This window comes from Oncorhynchus masou, unplaced genomic scaffold, assembly GCF_036934945.1.
Source record: "Oncorhynchus masou masou isolate Uvic2021 unplaced genomic scaffold, UVic_Omas_1.1 unplaced_scaffold_881, whole genome shotgun sequence".
In the NCBI taxonomy this organism is placed as follows: domain Eukaryota; kingdom Metazoa; phylum Chordata; class Actinopteri; order Salmoniformes; family Salmonidae; genus Oncorhynchus; species Oncorhynchus masou.
The window spans coordinates 180,884-208,857 of NW_027015275.1; the positions used below are offsets into that span (position 1 = coordinate 180,884).

At 45.8% G+C, this 27,974-nt stretch overlaps 2 protein-coding genes across 2 annotated transcripts; one reads left to right on the plus strand and one right to left on the minus strand.

Annotated features, from left to right (window-relative positions):
* Positions 1–6,823: 6,823 nt before the first annotated feature.
* LOC135537980 (beta-1,3-galactosyltransferase 1-like) lies at positions 6,824–11,345 on the plus strand. The gene is made up of 2 exons (XM_064963990.1): positions 6,824–7,056; positions 10,067–11,345. Exons 1-2 carry the CDS (start codon positions 7,022–7,024, stop codon positions 11,295–11,297), a joined length of 1,266 nt encoding a protein of 421 aa, XP_064820062.1. The 5' UTR covers positions 6,824–7,021; the 3' UTR covers positions 11,298–11,345.
* Positions 11,346–14,000: 2,655 nt separating this feature from the next.
* LOC135537988 (interleukin-17C-like) lies at positions 14,001–22,117 on the minus strand (the record flags this gene model as incomplete). Its single annotated transcript, XM_064963994.1, has 3 exons — positions 14,001–14,238; positions 14,645–14,677; positions 22,107–22,117. Coding segments are annotated over 3 exons (282 nt in total), but the record flags the coding sequence as incomplete, so codon positions are not given.
* Between the last annotated feature and the right edge of the window lie 5,857 nt (positions 22,118–27,974).

A 27,974-nucleotide genomic window follows, 5' to 3' on the forward strand; every position in this document is an offset into this window, starting at 1 on the left:
TAGCCCAGTGCCTCCCATAACCAGGTGTTCTACTCTGCTAGCCAGTACCTAACATAACCAGGTGTTCTACTCCACTAGCCCAGTACCTCCCCTAACCAGGTGTTCTACTCTGCTTGACAGTACCTCCCCCTAACCAGGTGTTCTACTCTGCTAGCCAGTACCTCCCCTAACCAGGTGTTCTACTCTGCTTGCCAGTACCTCCCCTAACCAGGTGTTCTACTCTGCTAGCCAGTACCTCCCCTGACCAGGTGTTCTACTCCACTAGCCCAGTACCTCCCCTAACCAGGTGTTCTACTCCGCTAGCCCAGTACCTCCCCTAACCAGGTGTTCTACTCCGCTAGCCCAGTACCTCCCCCTAACCAGGTGTTCTACTCCGCTAGCCCAGTATCTCCCCTAACCAGGTGTTCTACTCTGCCAGCCCAGGGCCTCCCCTAACCAGGTGTTCTACTCTGCTAGTCCAGTACCTCCCCTAACCAGATGTTCTACTCTGCTTGCCCAGTACCTCCCCTAACCAGGTGTTCTACTCCGCTAGCCCAATACCTCCCCTAACCAGGTGTTCTACTCTGCTAGCCAGCACCTCCCCTAACCAGGTGTTCTACTCTGCTCGCCAGCACCTCCCCTAACCAGGTGTCCTACTCCGCTAGCCCAGTACCTCCTCCAACCAGGTGTTCTACTCCGCTAGCCCAGTACCTCCTCTAACCAGGTGTTCTAATCCTCGAGCCCAGTACCTTCCCCTAACCAGGTGTTCTACTCCGCTAGCCCAATACCTCCCCTAACCAGGTGTTCTACTCTGCTAGCCAGCACCTCCCCTAACCAGGTGTCCTACTCCGCTAGCCCAGTACCTCCCCTAACCAGGTGTTCTACTCCGCTAGCCCAGTACCTCCTCTAACCAGGTGTTCTAATCCTCGAGCCCAGTACCTTCCCCTAACCAGGTGTTCTACTCTGCTAGCCAGTACCTCCCCTAACCAGGTGTTCTACTCTGCTTGCCAGTACCTCCCCTAACCAGGTGTTCTACTCTGCTAGCCAGTACCTCCCCTGACCAGGTGTTCTACTCCACTAGCCCAGTACCTCCCCAAACCAGGTGTTCTACTCCGCTAGCAGAGTACCTCCCCTAACCAGGTATTCTACTCCGCTAGCCCAGTACCTCCCCTAACCAGGTGTTTTACTCCGCTAGCCCAATACCTCCCCTAACCAGGTGTTCTACTCTGCTAGCCAGCACCTCCCCTAACCAGGTGTTCTACTCTGCTCGCCAGCACCTCCCCTAACCAGGTGTCCTACTCTGCTAGCCCAGTACCTCCTCCAACCAGGTGTTCTACTCCGCTAGCCCAGTACCTCCTCTAACCAGGTGTTCTACTCTGCTTGCCAGTACCTCCCCTAACCAGGTGTTCTACTCTGCTAGCCAGTACCTCCCCTGACCAGGTGTTCTACTCCACTAGCCCAGTACCTCCCCTAACCAGGTGTTCTACTCTGCTCGCCAGCACCTCCCCTAACCAGGTGTCCTACTCCGCTAGCCCAGTACCTCCTCCAACCAGGTGTTCTACTCCGCTAGCCCAGTACCTCCTCTAACCAGGTGTTCTACTCTGCTTGCCAGTACCTCCCCTAACCAGGTGTTCTACTCTGCTAGCCAGTACCTCCCCTGACCAGGTGTTCTACTCCACTAGCCCAGTACCTCCCCTAACCAGGTGTTCTACTCCGCTAGCCCAGTACCTCCCCTAACCAGGTGTTCTACTCCACTAGCCCAGTACCTCCCCCTAACCAGGTGTTCTACTCCGCTAGCCCAGTACCTCCCCTAACCAGGTGTTCTACTCTGCTAGCCAGTACCTCCCCTGACCAGGTGTTCTACTCCACTAGCCCAGTACCTCCCCTAACCAGGTGTTCTACTCCGCTAGCCCAGTACCTCCCCTAACCAGGTGTTCTACTCCACTAGCCCAGTACCTCCCCCTAACCAGGTGTTCTACTCCGCTAGCCCTCTACCTCCCATAACCAGATGTTCTACTCTGCTAGCCAGTACCTCCCCTAACCAGGTGTTCTACTCTGCTTGCCAGTAACCCCCCTAACCAGGTGTTCTACTCTGCTTGCCAGTACCTCCCCTAACCAGGTGTTCTACTCTGCTAGCCAGTACCTCCCCTGACCAGGTGTTCTACTCCGCTAGCCCAGTACCTCCCCCTAACCAGGTGTTCTACTCCGCTAGCCCAGTACCTCCCCTAACCAGGTGTTCTACTCCGCTAGCCCAGTACCTCCCCTAACCAGGTGTTCTACTCCGCTAGCCCAATACCTCCCCTAACCAGGTGTTCTACTCTGCTAGCCCAGTACCTCCCCTAACCAGGTGTTCTACTCTGCTAGCCAGCACCTCCCCTAACCAGGTGTTCTACTCTGCTCGCCAGCACCTCCCCTAACCAGGGGTTCTACTCCGCTAGCCCAGTACCTCCCCTAACCAGGTGTTCTACTCCGCTAGCCCAGTACCTCCCTTAAACAGGTGTGTGTTTCTCTTTCGCCTCCAGATACAATTGTATATAGAATCATTGGAGGGCTCACAGTATATCACTTACCTCGATAGGATTTAAGATGGACAACACTGGGAGCACAAGTTACAACAGGACAGCAGATTGAACCACTAAAACTGACAGAAGTAACCATTTACTATGACTTACCCATAATGCGGCTGGGTAGCCTAGTGGTTAGAGTGTAGAGGCAGCAGGGTAGCCTAGTGGTTAGAGTGTAGAGGCAGCAGGGTAGCCTAGTGGTTAGAGTGTAGAGGCAGCAGGGTAGCCTAGTGGTTAGAGTGTAGAGGCAGCAGGGTAGCCTAGTGGTTAGAGTGTAGAGGCAGCAGGGTAGCCTAGTGGTTAGAGTGTAGAGGCAGCAGGGTAGCCTTGTGGTTAGAGTGTAGAGGCGGCAGGGTAGCCTTGTGGTTAGAGTGTAGAGGCAGCAGGGTAGCCTAGTGGTTAGAGTGTAGAGGCGGCAGGGTAGCCTAGTGGTTAGAGTGGAGGGGCGGCTGTTAGACTAGTGGTTAGAGTGTAGAGGCGGCAGGGTAGCCTAGTGGTTAGAGTGGAGGAGTGGCAGGTAGACTAGTGGTTGTAAGTCGCTCTGGATAAGAGCGTCTGCTAAATGACTTAAATGTAAATGTAATGTAAATGTTAGAGTGTAGAGGCGGCAGGGTAGCCTAGTGGTTAGAGTGTAGAGGCGGCAGGGTAGCCTTGTGGTTAGAGTGGAGGGGCGGCAGGGTAGCCTAGTGGTTAGAGTGGAGGGGCGGCAGGGTAGCCTAGTGGTTAGAGTGGGGGTGGCAGGGTAGCCTAGTGGTTAGAGTGGAGGGGCGGCAGGGTAGCCTAGTGGTTAGAGTGGAGGAGTGGCAGGTAGACTAATGGTTAGAGTGGAGGGGTGGCAGGTAGACTAGTGGTTAGAGTAAAGGGGTGGCAGGGTAGCCTAGTGGTTAGAGTGGAGGGGCGGCAGGGTAGCCTAGTGGTTAGAGTGGAGGGGCGGCAGGGTAGCCTAGTGGTTAGAGTTGGGGGGTGGCAGAGTAGCCTAGTGGTTAGAGTGGGGGGCGGCAGGGTAGCCTAGTGGTTAGAGTGGAGGGGTGGCAGGTAGACTAGTGGTTAGAGTGGAGGGGTGGCAGGTAGACTAGTGGTTAGAGTAAAGGGGCGGCAGGGTAGCCTAGTGGTTAGAGTGGAGGGGCGGCAGGGTAGCCTAGTGGTTAGAGTGGAGGGGCGGCAGGGTAGCCTAGTGGTTAGAGTGGGGGGCGGCAGGGTAGCCTAGTGGTTAGAGTGGGGGCGGCAGGGTAGCCTAGTGGTTAGAGTGGAGGAGAGGTAGGTAGCCTAGTGGTTAGAGCGTTGGACTCGTAACCGAAAGGTTGCAAGTTCAAATCCCCGAGCTGACAAGGTACAAATCTGTCGTTCTGCCCCTGATCAGGCAGTTAACCCACTGTTCCTAGGCCGTCATTGAAAATAAGAATTTGTTCTTAACTGACTTGCCTAGTAAAACAAGGTAAAATAAAATGCATTCATCACACTATAAACATTTCAAGATTATATTATTATAACCAGTGGCAACCGCATTGTTAAAGGTCAATGAAATATATTTATATCTTATCTATAGCGTAATCATGTCATGATTTGCAATAGCTTTAGAAATCTTAATAAATGCGGTCTTACAATGACAGCGCAGTGAGAACATCAATGTCATGTTATACTTACTGAGACACCTAGTGGACACATAACAGCATGACTCAGGAGTTCATTCACTTACACACAGACACACAGCTTGCCTTGGGAGCGCTGTAACGGCACATTTTGGGGGGGAATTGGGTACTGGCTCCTCTTCCTCTATAAAACATAGACAGAACACTGTGAAGACAGGCAGACACAATGTGTCAGATTGTCACAGGTCCTGTATGGCTCAGTCGGTAGAGCATCGGTAGAGCATGGCGCTTGCAACGCCAAGCGTCGTGGGTTCGATTCCCGCTGGGGCCACCCATATGTAAAAGTAGTGGCCCCAGCCGACTTGTAAGTCGCTTTGGACAAAAGCGTCTGCTAAATGGGATATTATTTATATTATTACTTTCACAAGGTCGGAGTAATAAAATGTTTAACTACTGAAGACACCTGTTAATTGAAATGCATTCCAGGTGACTACCTCATGAAGCTGGTTGAGAGAATGGCCAAGCGTCTGCAAAGCCGTCAAATCAAAGGGTGGCTTTTTCGAAGAATCTCATATTTTGATTTGTTTAACACTTTTTTTTGGTTACTACATGATTCCATGTGTTATTTCATAGTTTTGATGTCTTCACTATTATTCTACACTGTAGAAAATTATACAAATAAAAACCCTGGAACGAGTCGTTGTTCTAAACCTTCTGACTGGTTCTGTATCTAAACACTGAACAAATAAGTGCGACAACTTCAAAGGCAATATTGAGTTACATAAGTTAAGGGAATCAGTCAATTGAAATGAAGCAATAAAATGTTATTGGTCACATGCACATGGTTATCAGATGTTATTGGTCACATGGTTATCAGATGTTATTGGTCACATGGTTATCAGATGTTATTGGTCACATGGTTATCAGATGTTATTGGTCACATGGTTATCAGATGGTATTGGTCACATGGTTAACAGATGTTATTGGTCACATGGTTATCAGATGTTATTGGTCACATGGTTATCAGATGTTATTGGTCACATGGTTATCAGATGGTATTGGTCACATGGTTAACAGATGTTATTGGTCACATGGTTATCAGATGTTATTGGTCACATGGTTATCAGATGGTATTGGTCACATGGTTAACAGATGGTATCGGTCACATGGTTAACAGATGGTATCGGTCACATGGTTAACAGATGGTATCGGTCACATGGTTAACAGATGGTATCGGTCACATGGTTAACAGATGTTATTGGTCACATGGTTAACAGATGTTATTGGTCACATGGTTAACAGATGTTATTGGTCACATGGTTAACAGATGGCATTGGTCACATGGTTAACAGATGGCATTGGTCACATACACATGGTTAGCAGATGTTAATGGTCACATACACATGGTTAGCAGATGTTATTGGTCACATACACATGGTTAGCAGATGGGATTGGTCACATACACACAAATCTAAGTAAAGGGATGGAATAAGAATATATAAATGAGCGATGATCGAGCAGCATAGGCAAGAAATCAGCCAATTTAAATAAATTCATTAGGCCTTTAACTATGGCTGTCACATGACTGAGAATACAGGTCATCTGTTGGTCACAGATACCTAAACAAAAGTGGAGCGTGGATCAGAAAACCAGTCAGTATATGGTGTGACCACCATTTGTCTCATGTAGAGCAACATCTTTTCATAAAGTTGATGAGGCTGTTGATTGTGGCCTGTGGAATGTTGTCCCACTCCTCTGTAATGGCTGTGTGAAGTTGCTGGATGTTGGTGGGAACTGGACCATGATGTCGATCCAGCAGGAAGGTGTCCATACTAACGCTTCTCATTCAGCTCAACAAGCACCATGAGCCACGCGCCCACGCCCACCGACCCACACCCACCGACCCACGCCCATGCGCCCACCGGCCCACGCCCATCGGCCCACGCCCATCGACCCAAGGTTCCACCATTCCTCTGGACTGCATGACCTCCAATGGGCAGCTACCTGAAAAACAAAACCACAGGGGGTTAAATATAACACAGTTTGAATCACATGATCCAACAAATATCCAATAGAAAGACTTGATTTGTTAAATATGCAAATTGGTCACACCTGTGACAGGTACATCCCTCATTACAAAGGGATATAACACAGGTGTGTCCACTCAGAAACAGCTAAACGTAAGTTGGGCTCACACCATAGAGACAGTTAGAGGATGCGACCTTGTATCTGTCCCATTCTGGCGTCTGTGAGAACATGGGCAGCGTCATCGAAGCCATCTCCATACTGAAGTAGTCAATTATCCTCTTCTGTTACTTCTATGAGTTGGTTAACAAACTGAAAGGCTGCATTACTGCCCCCTGGAGGTTGTTGTTTGAACAGGTATAAAGCCAAGCTTGATGATTTACTGCCAGGTGCAGTGATGGAATGTTTGCTGGTTCCTCCTGCTGAGCTGTGATGGAATTATATGATTCTTCCTTAATTAACCCATTGGAAATTACACCTAGTTGACAACTTCAAAATGGTGAAAGTTCTCAATGGCGCTGCCCATGCTATAATTGAGGTTTTGGGTCACTAGAGTGCTCTATCTATCTCTATGGTTCACACACACAAAGGGGCAGGTTAACAGCATGAAATTGACACGTCGTATACAAATCATATTAACTCCCCCCCCCCACCCTGTTTGCTACATATGACACATGTATTTATTGTATGACAGAAGAGTTGACCAAGGTGGAATTACCTAAACCTGGCAGCCATCCCCAGCTAGATAGATCTCCAACAAGGTGGAATGACCTAAACCTGGCAGCCATCCCCAGCTAGATAGATCTCCAACAAGGTGGAATGACCTAAACCTGGCAGCCATCCCCAGCTAGATAGATCTCCAACATGGTGGAAGATGGTATTAAGAAAGGAGGAAGAAGGTATGTGTATTTTCATGTTTCATCCCATCTGTTTTTTTCTGAGTGAGCTTCAATCTATGTTGATGACTAGCCTTGTGAAGAGGAACCTCTGGCAGAACTAAAGCTTGTCTGAGGTGGTGCTCCTTCTACTGTTCAGTGCCTGAGGAGGTGGTGCTCCTTCTCCTGTTCAGTGCCTGAGGAGGTGGTGCTCCTTCTCCTGTTCAGTGCCTGAGGAGGTGGTGTTCCTGTTCAGTGCCTGAGGAGGTGGTGCTCCTTCTCCTGTTCAGTGCCTGAGGAGGTGGTGCTCCTTCTACTGTTCAGTGCCTGAGGAGGTGGTGCTCCTGTTCAGTGCCTGAGGAGGTGGTGTTCCTGTTCAGTGCCTGAGGAGGTGGTGCTCCTTCTACTGTTCAGTGCCTGAGGAGGTGGTGTTCCTGTTCAGTGCCTGAGGAGGTGGTGCTCCTTCTACTGTTCAGTGCCTGAGGAGGTGGTGCTCCTTCCACTGTTCAGTGCCTGAGGAGGTGGTGCTCCTTCTACTGTTCAGTGCCTGAGGAGGTGGTGCTCCTTCTCCTGTTCAGTGCCTGAGGAGGTGGTGCTCCTGTTCAGTGCCTGAGGAGGTGGTGCTCCTGTTCAGTGCCTGAGGCGGTGCTCCTTCTACTGTTCAGTGCCTGAGGAGGAGGGGCTCCTTCTACTGTTCAGTGCCTGAGGAGGTGGTGCTCCTTCTACTGTTCAGTGCCTGAGGAGGTGGTGCTCCTTCTCCTGTTCAGTGCCTGAGGAGGTGGTGCTCCTGTTCAGTGCCTGAGGAGGTGGTGCTCCTTCTACTGTTCAGTGCCTGAGGAGGTGGTGCTCCTTCTCCTGTTCAGTGCCTGAGGAGGTGCTGCTCCTTCTACCGTTCAGTGCCTGAGGAGGTGGTGTTCCTGTTCAGTGCCTGAGGAGGTGCTGCTCCTTCTACCGTTCAGTGCCTGAGGAGGTGGTGTTCCTGTTCAGTGCCTGAGGAGGTGGTGCTCCTTCTCCTGTTCAGTGCCTGAGGAGGTGGTGCTCCTTCTCCTGTTCAGTGCCTGAGGAGGTGGTGTTCCTGTTCAGTGCCTGAGGAGGTGGTGCTCCTTCTCCTGTTCAGTGCCTGAGGAGGTGGTGCTCCTTCTCCTGTTCAGTGCCTGAGGAGGTGGTGCTCCTTCTCCTGTTCAGTGCCTGAGGAGGTGGTGCTCCTTCTACTGTTCAGTGCCTGAGGAGGTGGTGCTCCTGTTCAGTGCCTGAGGAGGTGGTGCTCCTTCTACTGTTCAGTGCCTGAGGAGGTGGTGCTCCTTCTACTGTTCAGTGCCTGAGGAGGTGGTGCTCCTTCTCCTGTTCAGTGCCTGAGGAGGTGGTGCTCCTCCTGTTCAGTGCCTGAGGAGGTGGTGCTCCTTCTACTGTTCAGTGCCTGAGGAGGTGGTGCTCCTGTTCAGTGCCTGAGGAGGTGGTGCTCCTGTTCAGTGCCTGAGGAGGTGGTGCTCCTTCTACTGTTCAGTGCCTGAGGAGGTGGTGCTCCTTCTACTGTTCAGTGCCTGAGGAGGTGGCGCTTCTGTTCAGTGCAATGTATACTCTGCCACCTTAGAATATGTGAACCACTATAAATACCTAGGTGTCTGGTTAGACTGTAAACTCTCCTTCCAGACTCACATTAAGCATCTCCATTCCAAAATTAAATCTAGAATTGGCTTCCTATTTCGCAACAAAGCGTCCGTCACACATGCTGCCAAACACACTCGTAAAACTGACCATCCTACCGATCCTTGACTTCGGCGATGTCATTTACAAAATAACCTCCAACACTCTACTCGGAAAATTGGATGCAGTCTTTCACAGTGCCATCCGTTTTGTCACTAAAGCCCCATATACTACCCACCACTGTGACCTGTACGCTCTCGTTGGCTGGCCCTCGCTTCATATTTGTCGCCAAACCCACTGGCTCCACGTCATCTACAAGTCTTTGCTAGGTAAAGCCCCGCCTTATCTCAGCTCACTGGTCACCCTAGCAACACCCACCTGTAGCACGTGCTCCAGCAGGTATATTTCACTGGTTATCCCCAAAGCCAATTCCTCCATTGGCTGCCTTTCCTTCCAGTTCTCTGCTGCCAATGACTGGAACGAATTGCAAAAATCACTGTAGCTGGAGACTCATATTTCCCTCACTAACGTTAAGCATCAGCTGTCATAGCAGCTCACAGATCATTGCACCTGTACATAGCCCATCTGTAAATAGCCCATCCAACTATCTCATCCCCATACTGTATTTATTTATTTTGCTCCTTTGCACCCCAGTATCTCTACTTGAACATTCATCTTCTGCACATCTATCACTCCAGTGTTTAATTGCTCAAATGTAATTACTTCTCCACTATGGCCTATTTATTGCCTCACCTCCCTTATTACATTTCTTACCTCATTTGCACAAACTGTATATAGACTTTCTCTATTTGTATTATTGACTGTATGTTTGTTTACTCCATGTGTAACTCTGTTGTTTGTGCCGCTTTGCTTTATCTTGGCCAAGTCGCAGTTGTAAATGAGAACTTGTTCTCAACTCGACTACCTGGTTAAATAAAGGTGAAATAAAAAAAAGTGATCTTAAAACATCTTAGAGTATCTGTGTCGTCTCTCATTGGTCGAGACGGGTGGGTGAACACCCCCAAAGAGCTGCACCTCATCTGCTTGACTCAGAACTCAAGCATGGCTTTGAGTGCCACTCTCCTATCTAGATCACTGAGAGAAGACCAATCTGTGTGATCACATGCAAATCAGGATTCTGTTCTGACGTTTTGTTTTAACATCAAACTAAGTATCATTCCAGAAGTTAAAATGGCACCATTATTGAGTCTATGGCTAGAAATCAAATCAGAACGTCCTAATCTATTAGATAACTGTTAATATATATGTTAATATATTTCATTTTTTGAAGTCTGCAATGCCACAGAAACATAATGATGGTGAGTTTTTTTTTCCATACAACTCAAGGATGTCCAAGATGACTTAACCATTTGTGTTTCTCTCCTCCCAGTCAGGAGACGGCGGTAGGTGGGAGATGCTGCTGCTCCGGTTTTCGTTGCCGTTTCCTCATCCTGCTCGTCACCGTGGCGGCCATCTTGTTCTTCACCAACCACCAGTCAGCAGAGTGTGTCCCAAGATGGTGGGCAGAATACCATGGTCGTTCAGTCAACACCAGTAGCGAAGCGGTTTCTCTCAACTCCACTGGTTTTACCATAGACGCTCATGAAACTGCGTCTGCCAGTTCAACAGATCGTCAGACTTCACGTATCCACTCTACTCAACAGGCCATGGAACTCAACACAACACATGATGAAACTAGTTCCATCACCTCTGCACTCAACATCATCACTAATCTGCTCACAGAGGGCAAGGCAGTTCTGGCCACTCCTCCTCCGTATGTGTCCCCAGGACCGTACCATGTACAATACCCACATGAGTACTCCTTCATCCTGGATGAGCCAGAGAAATGCCGGGAGCAGAACCCCTTCCTGGTTCTGATGGTGCCAGTGGCGCCCTATAACAGGGAGGCCCGTGAGGCCGTCCGCAGGACTTGGGGCAGTGAGAGGCAGGTACTGGGCAGAGAGGTCTGTCTGTTCTTCCTGCTGGGACTGCCCAGTGGAGAGGAGACAGAGCAGCTCCAGGAGAAGGTGCTGCAGGAGAGCAAAGAGCACCAGGATCTTCTGCAGAGCGACTTCATAGACAGCTACAAAAACCTGACCATCAAGACCATGGTGATGATGGAGTGGCTGAGCTCTCGCTGCCCCAACGCCTCCTACGCCATGAAGATCGACTCAGACATGTTCCTCAACGTGAACACCTTGGTCAACATGCTGCTTCCCGCTCCAACGCAGAACTACCAGACTGGACTAGTGGCCCGACGGGGAGCTGTTCTAAGAGACCGTAACTCCAAATGGTACCTTCCAAAGGAGGTGTTTCCTGAACCAGTATACCCACCTTATGCTCTGGGTCTGGGCTATGTCTTCACCTTAGACCTCCCCAGGAAGCTGGTGGAGGCGTCCAGGCATGTTAAAGCCGTCTACATAGAGGATGTGTATCTGGGACTGTGTATGAGACACCTGGGCATCCGGCCTACTGACCCCCCCAGTGGAAACCTCTTCCATGTTTTCCCTGTGGCTTATGACCGCTGCACCTACTCACGGCTGATAGCCACCACCACACACAGTATCACTCACCAGGTCAACGCATGGACAGACCTACACAAACCTGGTCCTCCCTGCTGATCTCATACAGTAACAGACTGACTGATGTACCAATCACTTCCTTCGTTTTTGTTCTTGCCAACGATGTAAATCTGGTGAATGTGTAATGCATTTCCACTTTGATTAAATCGTTTAATAATCATGATGATGTTACTGAATTTGGATTAGACACACTTCCAGTCTTATATCCTTTGTGGTGCTGGGAGTTACTGCCCCCCCCCCAAAAAATAAAAAATATAAAAAATCTACATTGGAGAACAAGATATTGTACTGAAACTCGACCACAAGAAATGTACAATTGTGTGTGTGTGTGTGTGTTATTTTTCTACTTTATTTTAATTAAATGTTTTATTTCATGGTCTAACTGTACATAAGGAGTCATTTACAACTTGAGTAGTTCTCTCATCATTATTGTTACAGCGATCTATCCGTGCTCATAGTTTATGTATGTTCAGTAGAAGGTTTACAAGATTATATGGTGTATTTGTATAAGGCATATGAACTAGTTTCTTGAGAAGCTAGCTGGGGGACCAGCGCTGGTTTAGTTCTGGGTTCAGAGATGATTTAAATGATAATGCCCAAGGATATATTGACATGGGTGTTGTTAGGCCAAAGTCAAGGGTAGGCAAATTTGCCAATATGTCCTCCAAACACCCGGCTTCAAGGACATTATCACTTTTATGCAATGGGATGACCAACATATTAAAATAATGATTGACATATTTTCATTAAAGACATTATTCTGATGAATTTATTTATTCTATTTCATCCTTCCACAAGATATGGTCACGACACAAATCTAGGGTTGCTGCCAAAGCCGTTCGTTCTATCGGTTCGGTTGCCAGAGACTCGACCCAGTTGTTCTGTATCTATGGACACGCCCCAATTCATTTGTTCTAAATGGTCCATTGCCATACTGTCTGGCCATGTTCTTGTCCCTTGCTTTCTAGCTAGCCAACTACGTCTGACTTAGAGTCACGTCAAACAGAGCACACTGAATAACAACAGCAGCTGCATTTGTTTAAGCTGTTTTCTAGTGACGTTTATTTTGATACGTCCATAACAATGAGCTAAAAAGCGCAATTTTCGCCTCGCATAGAAAACTTGCTCACTCGTCAGGACACTGTTGTTCAGGGGAGCAAGCCAACAGCACAATCACTTCAAACTGAAGCTGAAAAAAATGCAAATTAGCTGCACTTCATTTCGTTTTGACTTTTTTTCAATTGACATTTCTTATATCCTTAAAAATGACGCCAGCTGATTCATGATTTAGACTGTCTGAGAAACGCTGTCTGTCTTGTCCCGACTGTTCATTACTAAGGGACAGCTGGTGAGAATTTGAATATTGAAGCAATGTTGCAAATGTCAGAGAGACAGACAGTAAGGTTTATACAAATCTCCGCTGTTGAAAACAAAATGTGAGCCAATGTCTAGATGCTTTTCACAGTGGAGATCAAGTTCATAAATTGCCTGTCTGGGCTGACGAAACGTTGTATTGCAGCAGTCAGATGGAACAGAGTAAATAGGCATTTTAACGTCATAGATTTAGCCGGTGGTAACTTGTGGAATAGACACCGGCTGGAATGCGGTTTTAACCAATCAGCATTCAGGATTAGACACACCCATTGCATAAAAGCTGTCTATAGATTTTTAAAAAACATTTTTATATATACAAACTCGAGTACAAACAATAGTTAGCAGAATCGTTTGAGGGCTCACAGTGTACTGTTTACCATGATAGGATTTTATAACATGTACAACACTGGGAGAGGACTGCAGATTGAACCACTGAAGTTCACAGAAGTGGATTATATCAACCAGTGAGAGCGAACATCATGTCACGTTATAGTCTTACTGAGATACCTAGTGGACACAACAGCATAACCGAGGAGTTGAAGTCCCTAAGACCATTGATAAATAGGTAATTGACTAATACACAAAGACAACATATTAGTTATACACACCAGTGGGATACCCCAGCAGTTCTACTATCTGTAGTCATACAGCAGGTACAGACACTTTCTACCTCATCAAGTCCAGGTTCCAGAAAACCCCCCGGCATAAGACATTTTAACGCCATAATCCACCCAAACAAGTAAATATGGCAATATTGCTTGAATGATCTGTCCAATTCACATTCACAGTCAAGTCAAGGCGATAATAAGCCCGATGTGTCTCCATGCCGACAGCCATTGTACAGACGTCTTAGAGAATGGCCATAGTGTTCGAGTTCTTATCTTAACAGGAAGGCCTAAGGTGAGTTTTAAAACAAACACAACTTTGTTTGTGGTTTTTTTTTTTTTTGGTGAGAAATCTCACTACTAAATGGTTATTTATTCTATAATCATCTCTATAAGAATGAATCTAATCCAAGGTTGTGTCTCTGTGTATAAGCACAGTTTGGACTCTTTGTTATAGGCTGACTGTCTTAACATGTAAAAAAAAAAGAGAGAAAAAAGACGCATAATTAGTGCAGCGATACCAAGGCCCATAGGGCTCTGGTCAAACGTAGTGCACTACATAGGGAATAGGGTGCCATTTTGGACATGTGCGTATCATAGTGCACTACATAGGGAATAGGGTGCCATCTTGGACATGTGCGTATCATAGTGCACTACATAGGGAATAGGGTGCCATTTTGGACATGTGCGTATCATAGTGCACTACATAGGGAATAGGGTGCCATTTTGGACACGTCCGTAACACTTAACCTAATCCAAGAGATTAAATCATCTGTCTGGGTACAACACATGTGCATGCCACAGCGATGTCACACGAGTCTACTGTCACCAGGTAGAGTCGAGGGTTGCCAGGGCACACAGTCTTCTGGAGCACGGTGATAGTGACCAACACGGGGACAGAGTTATATGTCTTGTCCTCGTGCTTGTTGACGATGCAGCCCTCATACAGACACTCAGCCACCAGGATTTTAGCAGGAATCCTGTCCTCTCTCTCATCGATTCTGTAAGAGAGCAAAACGTCGTGAAATGATATCAAGCCCAACGTGATGTCACAGTGTAGCCTGATATGATCGGAAACGTCCACTGATTAGATATATGCATTGAATTTGATGAATGGCATCAACAAAATGAAAATACATGCACATTAATACCATAATTAAATGATGAGTAACTATTTGACCTTTTCATAGGCTTACTCCATTCTTTGTGTTTGTCTTCAAAATGTTTGAAACATCATGTCAATCATGGGCCGTCAGTCCTGCCATCCATAGCTGACTATTCATTTGAGAGTTCTATTTCCCGAGTCCCATCCTTCAGCTTACCAAACAAAGTGTCAGGACCGGGCTGTTGAAATGACGCTCATACATTGTGTGCTGTTTTACAGAAAGATGAAGGGCGATACCTTACCTGTACCGCCAGGGGGAGAGAGATCGGTTGTTGTATTGCACCGATGACAGAGACGCAGTGGGGAGTTTGAAGCTGGGGCAGCTCTGTCTGTCCCAGTCCGGTTGCAGGTGGATGCTGTCAGACACAGCCGTCCTAAAGCTGTGGATGCTCATGATGAACCTTGAAGCCCGCCGATCCGCACTGCTCTGATTGAAACATCTCTTTGCTGACGACAGCCATACAAAACTCAGGCAACCGCAGATGCAAAGAACTAACATCTGGAAAACGGCGAAGAAAGCAAACGTTTTTCATGCGACATCAAGTAGATCGTAAATAATAATAATCAATGTGCATTGCAGACGTTTAAAACTCAGATGATCAACAACAAAAAAATCAAACAACTAATTGATCGTTTGACACGCACATCGAAACCATTAGCCTATAATAACCTGTCCCTAAACATATTCCATTCATATACAATGTAATTAAATATAATTTAAAATACTAATTTAATTATACATTTCAAAATAGCATAATGCTTTAATCCTGCAGACTGACCCGTGTCATCCTCCAACTGTGTTTTTTAAACGAAAAGACCAGGTGGCTGCAGGAGTCTGTCCTCAATGTGCCATGGTTGCCCTTCCCCTGTCACTGTTTATATAGTGACAGTTGTAGGCCACTTTCTCCTGGGGAAACCCGAGACGGAAATGAAACGATTAAACTCTATGCCGCCGCAGTACATTACACCTATGTCCTTTTCCTCAACCGCTTCATTGCTAATCACTGAGAATGTGTGGCGTCATTCAAAGCGGTAAAGGAATGCGAGATTGATTCTAGGTTATTCATCACCAAAACTCAGTACGCTAGATCTGAATTAGATTTTCTATTAAAATTACCATGGTTGTATTATTGAACTTGAAACGTTCACTTTGCACTTTAGGAACCGTTTTAAAATGAGTTAGTTATTCTACTTTTACTCCAAATATAATTCCCTCCAACATGATTACGCTGTTCATACTATGAATAAATCTCTTTCTTTCTTTCTTTCTTTCTTTCTTTCTTTCTTTCTTTCTTTCTTTCTTTCTTTCTTTCTTTCTTTCTTTCTTTCTTTCTTTCTTTCTTTCTTTCTAAACACATATTTTCTTTTATGGTGCATTTACTTGAGGTAATTCTCATATGAACCGTGTTATATTTGGTGGTCATTGGTCCATTGTACATTTCCAGCACATGCTAACAAGCATAGCCAATATGCTGTGATAATGTATTAGGCCAAGCATAGCCAATATGCTGTGATAATATACTAGGCCAAGCATAGCCAATATGCTGTGATAATTTATTAGGCCAAGCATAGCCAATATGCTGTGATAATGTATTAGGGCAAGCATAGCCAATATGGCGTTATAATATACTAGGCCAAGCATAGCCAATATGCTGTGATAATTTATTAGGCCAAGCATAGCCAATATGCTGTGATAATGTATTAGGGCAAGCATAGCCAATATGCCGTGATAATATACTAGGCCAAGCATAGCCAATATGCTGTGATAATGTACTAGGCCAAGCATAGCCAATATGCTGTGATAATATACTAGGCCAAGCATAGCCAATATGCTGTGATAATATACTAGGCCAAGCATAGCCAATATGCTGTGATAATATACTAGGCCAAGCATAGCCAATATGCTGTGATAATGTATTAGGGCAAGCATAGCCAATATGCCGTGATAATATACTAGGCCAAGCATAGCCAATATGCTGTGATAATGTACTAGGCCAAGCATAGCCAATATGCTGTGATAATATACTAGGCCAAGCATAGCCAATATGCTGTGATAATATACTAGGCCAAGCATAGCCAATATGCTGTGATAATATACTAGGCCAAGCATAGCCAATATGCTGTGATAATTTATTAGGCCAAGCATAGCCAATATGCTGTGATAATGTATTAGGGCAAGCATAGCCAATATGCCGTGATAATATACTAGGCCAAGCATAGCCAATATGCTGTGATAATGTACTAGGCCAAGCATAGCCAATATGCTGTGATAATGTATTAGGGCAAGCATAGCCAATATGGCGTGATAATATACTAGGCCAAGCATAGCCAATATGCTGTGATAATTTATTAGGCCAAGCATAGCCAATATGCTGTGATAATGTATTAGGGCAAGCATAGCCAATATGCCGTGATAATATACTAGGCCAAGCATAGCCAATATGCTGTGATAATGTATTAGGCCAAGCATAGCCAATATGCTGTGATAATGTATTAGGGCAAGCATAGCCAATATGCCGTGATAATATACTAGGCCAAGCATAGCCAATATGCTGTGATAATGTACTAGGCCAAGCATAGCCAATATGCTGTGATAATATACTAGGCCAAGCATAGCCAATATGCGGTGATAATATACTAGGCCAAGCATAGCCAATATGCTGTGATAATATACTAGGCCAAGCATAGCCAATATGCTGTGATAATATACTAGGCCAAGCATAGCCAATATGCTGTGATAATGTACTAGGAAAGATCACTTTGAAAGTGATCACTGGTGTAGGTGATATAGAAAAAATTTAATGATTTAATTATATAAATGAATGAGGATTTCTATCAGCCTAACGGAGGTGTAGATGACATCTATCATCCCAAAGGAGGTGTAGATGACATCTATCATCCTTATGGAGATGTAGATTACATCTATAATCCCAAAGGAGGTGTAGATGTCATCTATCATCCTTATGGAGGTGTATATTACATCTATCATCCTAGTTGAGGTGTAGATTACATCTATCATCCTAACGGAGGTGTAGATGACATCTATCATCCTAATGGAGGTGTAGATGACATCTATCATCCTGACGGAGGTGTAGATTACCTCTATCATCCCAAAGGAGGTGTAGATTACCTCTATCATCCTAATGGAGGTGTAGATTACATCTATCATCCTAAAGGAGGTGTAGATTACATATATCATTTTAAAGGAGGTGTAGATTACATCTATCATCCTAGTTGAGGTGTAGATTACATCTATCATCCTAAAGGAGGTGTAGATTACCTCTATCATCGTAAAGGAGGTGTAGATTACATTTATCATCCTAAAGGAGGTGTAGATTACATCTATCATCCTAAAGGAGGTGTAGATTACATCTATCATCCTAAAGGAGATGTAGATTACATCTATCATCCTAAAGGAGGTGTAGATTACCTCTATCATCCTAAAGGAGGTGTAGATGACATCTATCATTTTAAAGGAGGTGTAGATTACATCTATCATCCTGGTTGAGGTGTAGATTACATCTATCATCCTAAAGGAGGTGTAGATTACCTCTATCATCCTAAAGGAGATGTAGATTACCTCTATCATCCTGAAGGAAGTGTAGATTACCTCTATCATCCTAAAGGAGATGTAGATTACCTCTATCATCCTGAAGGAGGTGTAGATGACATCTATCATCCTGAAGGAGGTGTAGATGACATCTATCATCCTAAATGAGGTGTAGATTACCTCTATCATCCTAAAGGAGATGTAGATTACCTCTATCATCCTGAAGGAGGTGTAGATTACCTCTATCATCCTAAAGGAGGTGTAGATTACCTCTATCATCCTGAAGGAGGTGTAGATTACCTCTATCATCCTGAAGGAGGTGTAGATTACCTCTATCATCCTGAAGGAGATGTAGATTACCTCTATCATCCTGAAGGAGGTGTAGATTACCTCTATCATCCTGAAGGAGGTGTAGATTACATCTATCATCCTGAAGGAGGTGTAGATTACCTCTATCATCCTAAAGCAGATGTAGATTACCTCTATCATCCTAAAGGAGGTGTAGATTACATCTATCATCCTGAAGGAGGTGTAGATTACATCTATCATCCTAGTTGAGGTGTAGATTACATCTATCATCCTAAAGGAGATGTAGATTACATCTATCATCCTTAAAGAGGTGTAGATTACATCTATCATCCTGAAGGAGGTGTAGATTACATCTATCATCCTAAAGGAGATGTAGATTACATCTATCATCCTAAAGGAGGTGTAGATTACATCTATCATCCTGAAGGAGATGTAGATTACATCTATCATCCTGAAGGAGATGTAGATTACATCTATCATCCTGAAGGAGATGTAGATTACATCTATCATCCTTAAGGAGGTGTAGATTACATCTATCATCCTGAAGGAGGTGTAGATTACCCCTATCATCCTGAAGGAGGTGTAGATTACCTCTATCATCCTGAAGGAGGTGTAGATTACCTCTATCATCCTAAAGGAGGTGTAGATTACCTTTATCATCCTAAAGGAGGTGTAGATTACCTCTATCATCCTAAAGGAGGTGTAGATTACCTCTATCATCCTAAAGGAGGTGTAGATTACCTCTATCATACTAAAGGAGGTGTAGATTACCTCTATCATCCTAAAGGAGGTGTAGATTACCTCTATCATCCTAAAGGAGGTGTAGATTACCTCTATCATCCTAAAGGAGGTGTAGATTACCTCTATCATCCTAAAGGAGGTGTAGATTACCTCTATCATCCTAAAGGAGGTGTAGATTACCTCTATCATCCTAAAGGAGGTGTAGATTACCTCTATCATCCTAAAGGAGGTGTAGATTACCTCTATCATCCTAAAGGAGGTGTAGATTACCTCTATCATCCTAAAGGAGGTGTAGATTACCTCTATCATCCTAAAGGAGGTGTAGATTACCTCTATCATCCTAAAGGAGGTGTAGATTACCTCTATCATCCTAAAGGAGGTGTAGATTACCTCTATCATCCTGAAGGAGGTGTAGATTACCTCTATCATCCTAAAGGAGATGTAGATTACCTCTATCATCCTAAAGGAGGTTTAGATTACCTCTATCATCGTAAAGGAGGTGTAGATTACATCTATCATCCTAAAGGAGGTGTAGATTACCTCTACCATCCTAAAGGAGGTGTAGATTACCTCTATCATCCTAAAGGAGGTGTAGATTACCTCTATCATCCTAAAGGAGGTGTAGATTACCTCTATCATCCTAAAGGAGGTGTAGATGACCTCTATCATCCTAAAGGAGGTGTAGATTACCTCTATCATCCTAAAGGAGGTGTAGATTACCTCTATCATCCTAAAGGAGGTGTAGATTACCTCTATCATCCTAAAGGAGGTGTAGATTACCTCTATCATCCCAAAGGAGGTGTAGATTACCTCTATCATCCTAAAGGAGGTGTAGATTACCTCTATCATCCTAAAGGAGGTGTAGATTACCTCTATCATCCTAAAGGAGGTGTAGATTACCTCTATCATCCTAAAGGAGGTGTAGATTACCTCTATCATCCTAAAGGAGGCGTAGATTACCTCTATCATCCTAAAGGAGGTGTAGATTACCTCTATCATCCTAAAGGAGATGTAGATTACCTCTATCATCCTAAAGGAGGTGTAGATTACCTCTATCATCCTAAAGGAGGTGTAGATTACCTCTATCATCCTAAAGGAGGTGTAGATTAACTCTATCATCCTAAAGGAGGTGTAGATTACCTCTATCATCCTAAAGGAGGTGTAGATTACCTCTATCATCCTAAAGGAGGTGTAGATTACCTCTATCATCCTAAAGGAGGTGTAGATTACCTCTATCATCCTAAAGGAGGTGTAGATTACCTCTATCATCCTAAAGGAGGTGTAGATTACCTCTATCATCCTAAAGGAGGTGTAGATTACCTCTATCATCCTAAAGGAGGTGTAGATTACCTCTATCATCCTAAAGGAGGTGTAGATTACCTCTATCATCCTAAAGGAGGTGTAGATTACCTCTCACATTCCAGTGTTTGAATTTGTAAAAAAGTATGCATGGGATTTCTGTTAATGTGACTCCGTGCAGCCAATGGCAACGTCCGCTTATAATGCTGGGAGCCGCTTGTGGATTTGACAGCTCTACCGCAGGTCTACCTCCGACACCTTGGAAACAACCACTATGGATAAAGCAGATGGGATTGAATCGAGCCCTTTGGTGTGAAACATCTCTGCATCTGTTTTAAGCTTGTTGTTGTTGAAGAACAAACAAAGAGCTGAATAAAGAGAACATGTGTTGTAGGTTGTTCTTAGGGCAGGAGACATTAAAGGGGCAATTTAACGATTGCTACAACCGGTTTTGGACTTTTCAATTAACTACATATAACCATTGATTTCCCGATAAGTATATCTTCTAAATACCTCCTGACCTGTCTGTCTAACGCCACCAGAACCCAAAATATTTGTTTATTAAAAGAAAGGAATTGTAAACAAATTCTGTATATCCTCAAAACATGGTTGAAACTGTAACTTTGATGTCAGATGGCCAGTCCTTGAATTCATAGCTCTGTCTATTAATTTGAGAGTGGTGGGGCGGCTGCATTTCTATTGTTTGAAATCCAAATTGCCTCTTTAAAGCATTGATGTGAGTTGCAGTATTCTATAGGTCCACATAGTCCACTACTAGTTTTGTGACTGCTATCTGAAAGAATGAATCCCAAATGGCACCCTATTCCCTATATAGTGCACTACTTTAGACCAGAGTCCTATAGCACCCTATTCCCTATATAGTGCACTCCTTTTGACCAGAGCCCATGGCACCCTATTCCTTATATAGTGCACTCCTTTAGACCAGGCCCTCTCTCAGAGATGGGAATCCCCATTGTGGGTGGAGTATAGATCATATCACATCACACCAACGTCGATACTAGTCTGGAAGTCTGTAAACCCCACTCCTTACTGTCACTCTGTCACACGTATTCCTCATTCCAGGACCTGTTGACAGCCAATAAGATTCTCAGCCCTCACCACAGTGAAAGTTCTGAACATGTTACGCAATATAGAATAAATGACATTCAGCAGACGTTGTTATCCAAAGCAGCTTTCAGTCGTGCACCTTTTACATTTCCCTTCACGGGTGGGTCCCGGGTATCCACTATCATGGAGTTGCAAGCGCCGTGCTCTACCAAATGAGATACAGAGGACAACGTTGTTTGATTATTGATTGATTAATTGGTAGATTGATGTGTTTGTTTATTAGAGTGTACAAGGCCAAAAGGGAAGGGAACATTGACACTACTTTCCTCTCCGACCAAAGTGTATGAACAGAACAGAGGATCAAACTGAAGTGAACAGATATATTTTAATGAAGGCTATTCGGTTTTTTACTTTCATTGTACTGTATTATGCTACAAAGTTTCAGCTGCCCAGCCAATGAAGTAACACCGTATTATGAATGGGAATGGGAATGGGAATGGGAATAGGGTTAGTTGTGTCCTCTTCACGACTGTCTCAGTGTGTTTGGACCATGATAGTTTGTTGGTGATGTGGTCACCAAGGAACTTGAAGCTCTCAACCTGTTCCACTGCAGCCCCGTCGATGAGAATGGGGGCGTGGCTTGGTCCTCCTTTTCCTGTAGTCCAAAATCATCTCCTTTGTCTTGATCACCTTGAGGGAGACGTTGTTGTCCTGGCACCACACAACCAGGTCTCTGAACTCCTCCCGATAGGCTGTCTCATTGTTGTCGGTGATCAGGCCTACCATCGGCTAAATTGATGATGGTGTTGGAGTTGTGCCTGGCCAGGAAGTCATGAGTGAACAAGGAGTACAGGAGGGGGCTGAGCATGCACCCCTGAGGGGCCCCCGTGTTGAGGATCGCAGATGTGTTGTTACCTACCCTTACCACCTAGGGTCGGCCCGTCAGGAAGTCCAGGATCCAGTTGCAGAGGGAGGTGTTTAGTCCCAGGGTCCTTAGATTAGTGATGAGCTTTGAGGGCAATATGGTGTTGAACAATGAATAGCATTCTCACATAGCTGTTCTTTTGTCCAGGTGGGAGTGGGAAGTGTTGAGTGCAATAGAGATTGCATCATCTGTGGATTTGTTGGTGCTGTATGCAAATTGGAGTGGGTCTAGGGTTTCTGGGATAAGGGTGTTGATGTGAGCCATGACCAGCCTTTCAAAGCACTTCATGGTTACAGACGTGAGTGCTACGGGTCGGTAGTCATTTAGGCAGGTTACCTTTGTTCTTGGGCACAGGGACTATGGTGATCTACTTGAAACATGTTGGTATTACAGACTCGGACAGGGACAGGTTGAAAATGTCAGTGAAGATACTTGCCAGTTGGTCAGTGCATGCTCGGAGCACACGTCCTGGTAATCCATCTGGCCCTACGGCCTTGTGAATGTTGACCTGTTTAAAGGTCTTACTCACATCGGCTACGAAGAGCGTGATCACATAGTTGTCCGGAACAGCTGGTGCTCTACATTTACATTACATTTACATTTAAGTCATTTAGCAGACGCTCTTATCCAGAGCGACTTACAAATAGGTGAATTCACCTTCTGACACCCAGTGGAACAGCCACTTTACAATAGTGCATCTAAATCATTTAACTTCTTGAAACTCCCCAACCTGGATCCGGGTTTGTGACTAAGCCTCAGGCTCATTAGCATAACGCAACGTTAACGATTTCTGAAAATCGCAAATAAAATTAAAATAATGCGTTTGCTCTCAAGCTTAGCCTTTTCTTAACAACACTGTCATCTCAGATTTTCAAAATATGCTTTTGAACCATAGAAATGGACTAATTTGTGTAAGAGTATGCAAAGCTAGCATAGCATTTTGTGTAGCATGTAGCACGCAACATTTTCACAAAAGCCAGATAACCAAATAAATAAAATCATTTACCTTTGAAGAGCTTCTGATGTTTTCAATGAGGAGACTCCCAGCCACATACCAGATGCGCAGGAGACAGATTAGGACCTGCGCCGCTTCCTGTGTGAGGCAGGGTCGTACTCTGCGGATGTTGTAGAGCATGAACCTACAGGAATGGGCCACCGCCTTGATGTTAGTTGAGAACGACAGGGTGTTGTCCAGGATCACGCCAAGGTTCTTAGCACTCTGGGAGGAGGACACAATGGAGTTGTCAACCGTGATGGCGAGATCATGGAACGGGCAGTCCTTCCCCGGGAGGAAGAGCAGCTCCGTCTTGCCGAGGTTCAGCTTGAGGTGGTGATCCGTCATCCACACTGATATGTCTGCCAGACATGCAGAGATGCGATTCGCCACCTGGTCATCAGAAGGGGGAAAGGAGAAGATTAATTGTGTGTCGTCTGCATAGCAATGATAGGAGAGACCATGTGAGGTTATGACAGAGCCAAGTGACTTGGTGTATAGCGAGAATAGGAGAGGGCATAGAACAGAGCCCTGGGGGACACCAGTGGTGAGAGCGCGTGGCGAGGAGACAGATTCTCGCCACGCCACCTGGTAGGAGCGACCGGTCAGGTAGGACGCAATCCAAGCGTGGGCCGCGCCGGAGATGCCCAACTCGGAGAGGGTGGAGAGGAGGATCTGATGGTTCACAGTATCGAAGGCAGCCGATAGGTCTAGAAGGATGAGAGCAGAGGAGAGAGAGTTAGCTTTAGCAGTGCGGTGCGCCTCCGTGATACAGAGAAGAGCAGTCTCAGTTGAATGACTAGTCTTGAAACCTGACTGATTTGGATCAAGAAGGTCATTCTGAGAGAGATAGCGGGAGAGCTGGCCAAGGACGGCACGTTCAAGAGTTTTGGAGAGAAAAGAAAGAAGGGATACTGGTCTGTAGTTGTTGACATCGGAGGGATCGAGTGTAGGTTTTTTCAGATGGGGTGCAACTCTCGCTCTCTTGAAGACGGAAGGGACGTAGCCAGCGGTCAGGGATGAGTTGATGAGCGAGGTGAGGTAAGGGAGAAGGTCTCCGGAAATGGTCTGGAGAAGAGAGGAGGGGATAGGGTCAAGCGGGCAGGTTGTTGGGTGGCCGGCCGTCACAAGAAGCGAGATTTCATCTGGAGAGAGAGGGGAGAAAGAGGTCAGAGCACAGGGTAGGGCAGTGTGAGCAGAACCAGCGGTGTCGTTTGACTTAGCAAACGAGGATCGGATGTCGTCGACCTTCTTTTCAAAATGGTTGATGAAGTCATCTGCAGAGAGGGAGGAGGGGGGGGAGGAGGATTCAGGAGGGAGGAGAAGGTGGCAAAGAGCTTCCTAGGGTTAGAGGCAGATGCTTGGAATTTAGAGTGGAAGAAAGTGGCTTTAGCAGCAGAGACAGAGGAGGAAAATGTAGAGAGGAGGGAGTGAAAGGATGGCAGGTCCGCAGGGAGGCGAGTTTTCCTCCATTTCCGCACGGCTGCCCGGAGCACTGTTCTGTGAGCTCGCAGTGAGTCGTCGAGCCACGGAGCGGGAGGGGAGGACCGAGCCGGCCTGGAGGATAGGGGACATAGAGAGTCAAAGGATGCAGAAAGGGAAGAGAGGAGGGTTGAGGAGGCAGAATCAGGAGATAGGTTGGAGAAGGTATGAGCAGAGGGAAGAGATGATAGGATGGAAGAGGAGAGAGTAGCGGGGGAGAGAGAGCGAAGGTTGGGACGGCGCGATACCATCCGAGTAGGGGCAGTGTGGGAAGTGTTGGATGAGAGCGAGAGGGAAAAGGATACAAGGTAGTGGTCGGAGACTTGGAGGGGAGTTGCAATGAGGTTAGTGGAAGAACAGCATCTAGTAAAGATGAGGTCGAGCGTATTGCCTGCCTTGTGAGTAGGGGGGGAAGGTCGGTGAGGTCAAAAGAGGAGAGGAGTGGAAAGAAGGAGGCAGAGAGGAATGAGTCAAAGGTAGACGTGGGGAGGTTAAAGTCGCCCAGGACTGTGAGAGGTGAGCCGTCCTCAGGAAAGGAGCTTATCAAGGCATCAAGCTCATTGATGAACTCTCCGAGGGAACCTGGAGGGCGATAAATGATAAGGATGTTAAGCTTGAAAGGGCTGGTAACTGTGACAGCATGGAATTCAAAGGAGGCGATAGACAGATGGGTAAGGGGAGAAAGAGAGAATGACCACTTGGGAGAGATGAGGATCCCGGTGCCACCACCCCGCTGACCAGAAGCTCTCGGGGTGTGCGAGAACACGTGGGCGGACGAAGAGAGAGCAGTAGGAGTAGCAGTGTTATCTGTGGTGATCCATGTTTCCGTCAGTGCCAAGAAGTCGAGGGACTGGAGGGAGGCATAGGCTGAGATGAACTCTGCCTTGTTGGCCGCAGATCGGCAGTTCCAGAGGCTACCGGAGACCTGGAACTCCACGTGGGTCGTGCGTGCTGGGACCACCAGATTAGGGTGGCCGCGGCCACGCGGTGTGGAGCGTTTGTATGGTCTGTGCAGAGAGGAGAGAACAGGGATAGATAGACACATAGTTGACAGGCTACAGAAGAGGCTACGCTAATGCAAAGGAGATTGGAATGACAAGTGGACTACACGTCTCGAATGTTCAGAAAGTTAAGCTTACGTAGCAAGAATCTTATTGACTAAAAAGATTGAAATGATACAGTACTGCTGGAGTAGGCTAGCTGGCAGTGGGTGCGTTGTTGACTTTGTAGGCTAGCTGGCAGTGGCTGCGTTGTTGACACTACACTAATCAAGTCGTTCCGTCGAGTGTAATAGTTTCTACAGTGCTGCTATTCGGGGGCTAGCTGGCTAGCTGGCTAGCTGGCTAGCTAGCAGTGTTGATTACGTAACGTTACGTTAAAAGAACGACAATAGCTGGCTAGCTAACCTAGAAAATCGCTCTAGACTACACAATTGTCTTAGATACAAAGACGGCTATGTAGCTAGCTAGCTACGATCAAACAAATCAAACCGTTGTACTGTAATGAAGTGAAATGAAAATGTGATACTACCTGTGGAGCGAAGCGGAATGTTGACCGGGTAGTTGAAATTCAATTCGGTAGACGTTGGCTAGCTGTTGGCTAGCTAGCTAGCAGTATCTCCTACGTTAAGGACGACAAATAGCTGGCTAGCTAACCTCGGTAAATTAAGATAATCACTTTAAGTCTACACACTCTAAACTACACAATTATCTTGGATACGAAGATAGCAAAGACAACTATGTAGCTAGCTAACACTACACTAATCGAGTCGTTCAGTTGAGTGTAATAGTTTCTACAGTGCTAGTAGACGGTGGACGATAGCTAGCTGCTGGGCAGATAGCAGTGTAGACTACGTTAGGACGACGAAATACGATAATTACGCAATTATCTTTGATACAAAGACGGCTATGTAGCTAGCTAAGAAGAAATTGCTAAGATTAGACAAATCAAACCGTTGTACTATAATGAAATGTAATGAAAATGTAATGAAAAGTTATACTACCTGCGGACCGAAGTGTAGATGCGACCGCTCGCTCCAACCCGGAACCGGAAGAACATATTTCAGTGTTACTTGCCTCGAAGCGAGCATAGAAGTAATTTAGCTCGTCTGGTAGGTTCGTGTCACTGAGCAGCTCGTGGCTGTGCATCCCTTTGTAGTCTGTAATAGTTTGCAAGCCCTGCTACATCCGACGCGCGTCGAAGCCGGTGTAGTACGATTCAATCTTAGTCCTGTATTGACGCTTTGCCTGTTTGATAGTTCGTCGGAGGGCATAGCGGGATTTCTTATAAGCTCGTTGAAAGCGGCAGCTCTACCCTTTAGCTCAGTGTGGATGTTGCCTGTAATCCATGGCTTCTAGTTGGGGTATGTACTGTGGCGACGACGTCATCGATGCACTTGTTGATGAAGCAAGTGACTTGACTTATTGATGAAGCAAGTGACTGATGTGGTGTACTCCTCAATGCCATCGGCAGAATCCAGTCTGTGTTGGAAAAACAGTCCTGTAGCTCAGCATCGGCTTCCTCTGACCACTTTCACCTACTCTGCGTCTCACAAAGACACAGTGGTTGGAACCAAAAATCTCAAATTTGGACTCATCAGACCAAAGGACAGATTTCCACCAGTCTGATGTCCATTGCTCATCGTCTTGGCCCAAACAGGTATATTCTTCTTATTGCTGTCCTTTAGTAGTGGTTTCTTTGCAGAAATTCAACCATGAAGGCCTGATTCGTCTGATTCGTCTCCTCTGAACAGTTGATGTTTAGATGTGTCTGTTACTTGAACTCTGTGAAGCATTTATTTTGGGCTGCAATCTGAGGTGCAGTTAACTCTAATGAACTCGGCAGAAGAGGTAACTCTGGTTCTTCCTTTCCTGTGACGGTACTCATGAGAAATTTTCCAGATTGACTGACCTTCATGCAATGATGGATTGACGTTTCTCTTTGCTTATTTGCGATGTTCTTGCCATAACATAGACGTGGTCTTTAACCAAATAGTGCTATCTTCTGTACACCACCAGGCTCTCTACTCCCTATATAGAGGACAAGGCACCCGACACCCTTGGTCTGTAACCAAATAGTGCTATCTTCTGTACACCACCAGGCTCTCTACTCCCTATATAGAGGACAAGGCACCCGACACCCTTGGTCTTTAACCAAATAGTGCTATCTTCTGTACACCACCAGGCTCTCTACTCCCTATATAGA

Excerpts from the sequence above, each read along its gene's own strand:
- LOC135537980 (XM_064963990.1), top strand. The coding sequence starts at position 7,022 with ATGGTGGAAGATGGTATTAAGAAAGGAGGAAGAAG. Across the intron at positions 7,057-10,066 it reads ATTAAGAAAGGAGGAAGAAG|TCAGGAGACGGCGGTAGGTG; the intron begins GTATGTGTATTT and ends CTCTCCTCCCAG.